At 35.5% G+C, this 8,736-nt stretch overlaps 1 protein-coding gene across 1 annotated transcript; it reads left to right on the plus strand.

Annotated features, from left to right (window-relative positions):
• Positions 1–229: 229 nt before the first annotated feature.
• LOC107709220 (serine/threonine-protein kinase pim-2-like) lies at positions 230–2,400 on the plus strand. Its single transcript, XM_016513657.1, has 6 exons — positions 230–551; positions 918–1,012; positions 1,234–1,284; positions 1,398–1,776; positions 1,906–2,076; positions 2,270–2,400. Exons 1-6 carry the CDS (start codon positions 230–232, stop codon positions 2,398–2,400), a joined length of 1,149 nt encoding a protein of 382 aa, XP_016369143.1.
• The last annotated feature ends 6,336 nt before the right edge of the window (positions 2,401–8,736 follow it).

The raw sequence follows: 8,736 nt of genomic DNA on the forward strand, positions 1-8,736 counted from the left end.
GTGTGAAACCTTACATGTAAAATAAATTATAATGACAATATTTATGTGTGCATTTTGATTATATTTTTAATTCCTTTCTGTGAAGTAGTTTTGTTGTGGCATTTAATGTTTTTTTTTTATGTAAAGAAAGTCAATGTAATAACCAGATTTTTTTTTTTTTGTTAAAGAAAAAACAGCAAAACACAAGACGAATAGCCTTTGTGCATTCTTCAAAAAGACATGGCTTGCTATGAAAAGTGCCAACCAGTGTCGACGTCGAGGCAACAAAGTGGTCCCTCATCATCCTGTGTCCGACACAGATCCAGCTGATCCTCCAGAAGATCCTCAGTCTGGTTCATCTGACCCTGATCGAGATCCAGATGCTTCAAAGATGACACCTGTCGTAGGACCATCTGGCCTTGTGCCAGCGGGTCTGCAGGATCCAGCTGATCCTCTTCCAGGCCCGTCTGCTCTTGATCCAGTAGCCCCAAAATTTCCAGGTGCTTCCAAGCATAGACAAATCGCAGATCAAACCCGTTTCAGAGCAGCCTGTTTCACTGATCCAACTCCTGGTGAGTCTATGTCCACTTAACCTTTTCTTGTTCCTCCACTGATTGTTTCACATCTGTGTCTAGTTGCCCTATAGTCTGTGTGTTTATGCATGCATGTCTAATTCCTCATACGGTATTCCAAACGTTAATGATAAATCTAGTACTTTTGACCAATTAGTACTTTCCTGATTGCTTATTTAAAGAAATATTGTTGTAAAAAAACCTGGTTATCTTGCTTTCACTTTGCTTTCACTTAGCTTCACACATTGACCATATTTTAGTCTCCATGTATCTGATGTGTGTATATTTATTCAAGCACTACTATTGCACTTCATCTAAGACTGTGAATCTCATATATTAACATACTCCTTTGGTATATTTTTGCAGTTCCATTTGATGAGATTTATGAAGTGGGAAGAAAGATTGGAGAAGGAGGCTTTGGCACTGTGTATGAGGGGATTTCGAAATTTCTACGCGAGCAGGTAGAATTACCACTTTATTCACCAAATGTACAGATCATGCTTTGACCAAAATGTCTTTCAAATCAGTTTAAAAGGAAATATTTGTGATCATGACAATATGCAATCATTAATATGAAATTCTATATTCAATACAATCCGTTTACCTATCCGTAACATCTAATGCACTTACAAAATTTGTACTTTTCTTGTATTACTAATACTACAATTTTTTGTTTTTACAGGTTGCTATTAAAATCATCCCTAAGAGGGACAGAGAACGCTTTATTGTAATTGTAAGTTGTCAAACCCTAATGTAAATAGTAAATACTTAAATACAAGTAATATATTTTAAATAGAAGTGAAATGTGATATTGGACTCTTAATTACTGAACTCTCTTTTCTGTAGCCTGGCTGTTCAGAGCCGCTGTTTGCAGAAGTGGCTCTAAACCTGCTGCTGAAACGACCTCCATTAAGCCCCTACATTGTGCACATGCTGGAATGGTTTGAAGAGGAGGATCGGTTCATCCTGATCCTGGAGTATCCACAACCCTGCAAGGACTTGCTCAAATTCATGGTTAACAACATGCAGCTACTGGATGAATCACAGACGCGTAGGCTGATGCACCAAGCGGTGCTCGGGGCCAAGCACTGTCTTGACCGAGGCGTCTTCCACCGGGACATTAAGTTGAATAACTTTCTGATCAACACAAAGACTAACCAAGTCAAACTGATAGACTTAGGCTGCGGTGACCTCGTCAAAACTTCAGGCTACTTAGGTTTTACAGGTGAGTTGGCATTTTGTGTTACTGTTGCAATCAGTCCAAAGGAGATCTCAGTCTTCTGTGTAGTGATGCTGGTGACTTTTGTAGGAAAAATGTTTGTTTAACCTGGATATCTCTTGCTTTCATGAACAGGAGGGGTCTGCCCACCTGAATACTACAAGGACTTAAAATACGAGGCAGGGCCAACAACCGTCTGGTCTCTGGGCGTAATGATGTACTCAATGATTTACAAACGTCAGCCCTTTAGAAGTCTAAAAGACATGATGCATGGCAGTCTGAGGTTTAAGCACAAAATATCCACAGGTGAGAGAGAACAATTAACTAGCAATAACACAATGTCAATGATATTGTTAAACAAATAAAGCACCAGAACAATTCTTTACATAATACATGCAACATATTTATATGTACATATAATTTATATGCTCATGTGTCATATGGACATAAATAACTTACTGTACGTGACTAACCAATGCTTTTGTGAAAACTTGTACAGAATTGCAAGATTTGATATGCCGCTGCATGACTCTTGACCCAACCGAGAGAGCAACTGTAGAGGAGATCCTACAGCATGAATGGTTTCAGCAGGGACAAATGTCAGGAGGAGCTCGGGATCAGGTAGTGTAACTTAGGAGGGAAGGCAGATGATGACAGAATTTCCTCTTGTGAAAGTCCAAGAAGTGCTGTCATGAGCTTCAACTTTCCTTTATATTATTTTTTTCGGCAGATGCTCCAAATCGGCCCCAGTGAGGAAAATCTGCACAAACCATTCAGCAGAGGGTCTTCAGAGCGGCAAGTTTAGTTTAAAAAAAAAAATTGGTGAATAAACAACAAATGACTAAAGGCAGCTGTACACGGTGCGATTTTTGCTGACGTACGAGCTCGCAGACGATTTTTTCTCTCGGGAGAAAATTAATTCGTGGCGTATGTGTGGTTGAACGAGACGATTTGGCGATCCATCTGAAGTTGACCAATCAGATTTAATTTAATTTTAGTTTAATTATCCAGCTCTATTTTGTATTTGTTATTCCGAACTGTGCCAAATTTGCCATTCAGGTTTATGAATGAATATGTCTGTTGTATTTTCAGCAAAACGAGTCAAACAGAAATTCTGAAATAGCCTACTCACCTACTCAAGTTGTTTATGAAGGACAGAAAGTCCATGCTTTTCTCTGCTTTTCAGCCATTTTCTTTGCCATGTCCTTTGTTTTCTTTTCTTTTTTGGGACGTCACAAGCCATAGCTGCTGCAAAGAAAACTATTTTGTCCTCAGACTCCATATTTTTATGAATGGCGCGAAACGTAATGCTTACGTCAGAGTTGTAAAATCGTTGTAAATTCGTGTCGTGTGTGACTGCCTCCGTACGATTTTCGGATAAACTCAATCATGACATGTGCGAGGGCTCACGACGTTCCGACCTTCAGAATCGCACCGTGTACGCCCGCCTTAAGGTAGAGCAAAAGTAGTGAAAGAGTGAACCCATGTAGTATCTAATGCACAAAAATAGGATAAAACCTTGTTGCACAAAAAAAAAAAGTAACTTGTAAAAATTAAACACAAACTTAATGCACAAAACAGGGGAAACTTGGTATAAATCAGAGCAGCAAATCTAGTGCCCAAAAACGTGCAAACTCTGAGAAACAAATTACGAAGATAGTATCCATCTATGGTATCTAATGAACAAAAATAGAATAAAACTTTGCTGCACAAAAAGCAGCACATAAAAAAAAAAATTACTGTAAAAAAATTAGAAATACATTTAATTGCACAAAGCTGAGGACAAACTTAATATAAATAGGAGCAACAAATTTAACACCCAAAAAAGAGCAAAAAAAAAAAATGTAGTTCAGAAAACAAAGGAGAAAACTAAAGTAACCTTATGCTGCGAGACCACAAAGATGATTCCCTTCAGTTCCGCAAACTGCTCTTCATAAATATATTTATTTACTGGGTGGGTGGAGTGAAAATAAATTATTTAATTATTCAATTTTACATGGAACTCTTTCTTTTGACTCACACACACACACACACACACACACACACCGAGTTGATACCGGTGCATAAGGTAAACTGTGACTCACAGCCAGAGTTGCCAGCTTTGGTCACTTGACTAGAGTGAGATTTTGATGAGATGGGCTGAATCAATCACACACCAATATTTAGGGTTTTGAGGATCCAGCAATTACATTTTAATTTCATCTTAATACTACAATTTACTACATTATGTATACTACTTTTATACTAGAGGCAGTTTTATAGAGGCATCTGTCCTTAATGAGATTCTACATCTGGTAAAGAAACTTAATTTTTAATGAATAAAATTCCTTATTCCTATTTTATTTAATGAATAAAATTCCTCCATCAAAATGTATATTCTAAATTATTGCGCTAATTTCTCTTTTAAACTCAGCGTTTCAGTATCCCATTACAATTACTTAAAAAACAAGAATTTATTGCGTAAATTTTGAAGTATTCTAAACTATTGCATTCTTTTCCCTGTTGAACTCTGTTTCACACGAGTCTTTGGCAGACTGTGTGGCGATTTTTATGCAAGTTTCATGCGCTTTTCTGAGACGTGTTTTCTGCACTGTAAGTGACATTGCTAACAGCGATTCCTCTTGCCACAGTGCACATATTCAACTAAACGACAATGAAATTATCACACGCCAGAGTGGCCTGTGAAACTGGGAAATCCACCTGCCATATTCACCCACATTTAGAGCTTGACAGGTGTTAATTTTCCATACTGGTTTGAAAGCACAAACACTTGTCCAATTACTCAGTCCTACACAAACTACGAATACATATTCGATCATGTATAACTAAAAAAAGCCTACCGGGCCAATGAAAGTAGTCATGGGGTGAAGTGACATGCATTTTTGGAGTTTTGTTTTTGAGATCTGTTGTATAAAAAGAACAGTGTGAATATTGTGTTTTGGAACAACATTTTTAATAACATTCCAAACCTGTATAACTCAAAATATCTACTGTTTGTGTTCGACAGAAGAAAAAGTCATTCAGGTTTGAAACAACATGTGGGTGAGTAAATGACAGAATTTCCCTTTTTGAGTGAAGATTCACTTAAAGTCTCTTGTGAATCCATATTATTAGAGCAGCCTCTAATTCTGTGTTTTCCTCCAATCTTGTGATGTCCACCGTTGACCAGACGATCTCTGCACAGCCCTGGTTGTCTTCCACTTCGTCCAAAATCATGTGGTATGTTATATATAACAATCAATGTCAATGTGCAGCGACATCTATTCAATGCTAAAAATAGAAAATACAGTGCAATTATTTTCTTAACCAGTATTGTTTTTGGTACAACATTTAAACATCCTAAAAGTGTGCAAGAAATAAATGTTGTTCCACTCTCATGCACTGTTCCAGCCATTTCAATTTTTTATTCTTTTTGATTGAAATCGTTAAAGGGATACTCCACCCCAAAATAAAAATGTTGTCATTAATCACTTACCCCCATGTCGTTCCAAACCCCTAAAAGCTCCATTCGTCTTCGGAACACAATTTAAGATATTTTGGATGAAAATCGGGAGGCTTGTGACCACATTATATTTTCTGCAGCTGTTTTCCGCACCTTTGTATTTTCCTGTCTTGTGGAGGTTCTTCTGATGGTCAGGAGTGACAGATGCATCTGCCTCATAGGCTGCAGTCAGTTTCTCCTCTGTGTGTGTCATGCGGTAGGTCTTCTTTGCTGCCTTCATCTGCAACTCGACATGCCACACTTAACCACAATACAGCAACTGAACTGATGAAGCTTAGAGAAAGATTAGTTAAACTGGACTAAAATTGTGAAAAATGTTAATATACAGTAAGAATTCATTCTGAAAACATTACAAACACTTATTTTTAACTATTATTAAAATAATTTTTTTTTTAAATAGGGTAAAAGTGTAAAATTCTGTCAATTCTGATTACATTTTGAAAATTTCTTTAACAGACTTTAACAAAAGAAAAAAAAACACTGGCCCCACAGTTTTCCCCCACAGTCATTATTGTTATTTAGTCTGTCCAAGAAGTCACAAAATTATTATTATTTTTTTTTAGAAAAGTCACTAAAGGAGTCTGAAAAGTCGCTGAGTTGGCAACATTGACTGTAACAACATCATGCACTTAAGACCAAGGTAATTAGTGCTTTAAATGTTCTTTTAAATTTTTTTTTTTCATGTTTATGTTCAATTTACAATTTCAGGGTTTTGTTGTTGTTGTTTTGTAATTAACATTATTAAGGCCCTTATTGGCCTAAGATTATTGACCCAGGTCTTTGCGAGCTATAATTCGCCCATGGTACAATTGCTGGTTTTATCACACAAGCTGTACTGCTAAATTATAGGAATGGCACAGGGCAAATGCGTTATTTTGAGTTTAATTAGTCTGGAATTCTGTAAGATTGACAAAATGATTTTAACTTAAATGTTGGTTTACTGTCCAAATGGCTGCATCACTTGAACTGAATTACCCATTATGCAAATTGAAATTAGTTAACAATACATTTGAACTGTATTAACAATATTTAAAGGAAAAGTTCACCCAAAAATGAAAAGTCTGTCATTAATTACTCACCCTCATGTCGTTCCAAACCCGTAAGAACTTCGTTCATCTTCAGAACACAAATTAAGATATTTTTTATGAAATCCCGAGAGCTTTCTGACCCTCTCATAGACAGCAACGCAACTAAAATGTTCCCAGGCCCAGAAACATAGTAAAGATATTGTTAAAGCAGTCCACGTGACATCAGTGGTTCAACCGTAATTTTACGAAGCTGCGAGAAAACTTTTTGTGCGCAAAGAAAACAAAAATAATGACTGATTATTTTTGGCGGAATACGTAATTCGGGGAAGAATTGTTCAATAAAGTCGTTATTTTTGTTTTCTTTGCGCACAAAAGGTATTCTCACAGATTCGTAAAATTACGGTTGAACCAATAATGTCACATGGACTGTTTTACCGATGTCCTTAAAAACTCTGTTTTCTTCAACAATATCTTAATTTGAGTGAACTATCCCTTTAAATCTCTTAACAGAGCCTAATATTTTAAAATAAATACAGATGTATTTATACTGGATACTATATTATACACTATATTATACTGGATTTATCCTAGAATTCTTAACTAAGTGCGGGCGGGGAAATCACTAGAAGCATTTGAGTGTAGGGCTGCACGATTAATCGAATGCGATTGTCATGCGCATTGTGGCCATATTGCTGTTATCAATAGATATATAGCGATATAGAAATTGTCTACCACACACTGATGACACAGGTAATTGATCTAACACAAAATATGTTTCTTTATGTACGTAATTATTGGAAATATTAAATATGAACATATATCTGGGTTTATTGCCAGAAATTGATTAGACTATACAATAAATACTGAATTACTATAAAAGCCTATTGCACTGTTGTATTAAAATTCACTGCATCATCTTGCTCAGAGTGACAGTATAAATGCTTGAAAATAAAGCTTAATGTCTTTAAATGAATCCATGTGCAGTGTTATTTCTGTGAATAAGTTGTGAAGTGTATATTTTATTTCCTGATGTCTGTTTATTGACCAACATTCATCTCAGTCTCTTAGAGATCTTGGAAAGAGTGACCATTAAAAAGTTACAGAACAGTTCAAATTCTATGGCTTTTTACTATAGCATGACAGTTTGCATAGGACATTTGTGTTGTAAGAATGTACAGGGAGACTTCAAATATAAAAAGGTGATTCATAGGTTTTCTGATTAAAATCAAAATATTTGCTATTGATTCAATTGAATGCGTGGGTGTATAGCAATGTGCAATCCAGTTCTCTATTACAGAGCAGAGGGTGTTACTAAACAAATCAGTGTTTTTGAATATTACTGACACCCTTATAAAGACAATCACTGTGTCCAAAACTGTACTGTCACCAAAGACTGGTTTATGATGAAACCTAAAGAGGGATACAATACATAAAATAGTTACATAAGTTAAATAATTTGTCAAAATAAAATAATCTACAATGTAAAACACACAGAAATGAAGAGATGACAACATCCATGATGTTGATCCATGAGCAAACACTCAACACACAAAAAGCACACAGTACACCATGTTCAACTTTGACTGTAATAATGTGGCATAATTGCAAAAAAAAAATGCTTTAGTGGCAAATTAATGTTATTTTAGTTTTTTTTTTAATGTTTGTCAGTAGATCTAAGCAATCTTCCACTAAAACACTGCACATTATCGTCTTTAAAATAAATTGTACATAAAACTGTAGGCTATATATAAATTATTACAAATTGAGGGAAATAAAAACAAGAATCCCTCTCAAAATGCTGTAGCTTGGAAAGAGTGACCATTAAAAAGTTACAGAACAGTTCAAATTCTATGGCTTTTTACTATAGCATGACAGTTTGCATAGGACATTTGTGTTGTAAGAATGTACAGGGAGACTTCAAATATAAAAAGGTGATTCATAGGTTTTCTGATTAAAATCAAAATATTTGCTATTGATTCAATTGAATGCGTGGGTGTATAGCAATGTGCAATCCAGTTCTCTATTACAGAGCAGAGGGTGTTACTAAACAAATCAGTGTTTTTGAATATTACTGACACCCTTATAAAGACAATCACTGTGTCCAAAACTGTACTGTCACCAAAGACTGGTTTATGATGAAACCTAAAGAGGGATACAATACATAAAATAGTTACATAAATTAAATAATTTGTCAAAATAAAATAATCTACCATGTAAAACACACAGAAATGAAGAGATGACAACATCCATGATGTTGATCCATGAGCAAACACTCAACACACAAAAAGCACACAGTACACCATGTTCAACTTTGACTGTAATAATGTGGCATAATTGCAAAAAAAAAATGCTTTAGTGGCAAATTAATGTTATTTTAGTTTTTTTTTTTTTATGTTTGTCAGTAGATCTAAGCAATCTTCCACTAAAACACTGCAC

Source organism: Sinocyclocheilus rhinocerous, unplaced genomic scaffold (genome assembly GCF_001515625.1).
Source record: "Sinocyclocheilus rhinocerous isolate Xijiao unplaced genomic scaffold, SAMN03320098_v1.1 scaffold776, whole genome shotgun sequence".
NCBI lineage: Eukaryota > Metazoa > Chordata > Actinopteri > Cypriniformes > Cyprinidae > Sinocyclocheilus > Sinocyclocheilus rhinocerous.

Excerpts from the sequence above, each read along its gene's own strand:
- LOC107709220 (XM_016513657.1), top strand. The coding sequence starts at position 230 with ATGAAAAGTGCCAACCAGTGTCGACGTCGAGGCAACAAAGTGGTCCCT. Across the intron at positions 552-917 it reads TTTCACTGATCCAACTCCTG|TTCCATTTGATGAGATTTAT; the intron begins GTGAGTCTATGT and ends ATATTTTTGCAG. Across the intron at positions 1,777-1,905 it reads AGGCTACTTAGGTTTTACAG|GAGGGGTCTGCCCACCTGAA; the intron begins GTGAGTTGGCAT and ends TTTCATGAACAG.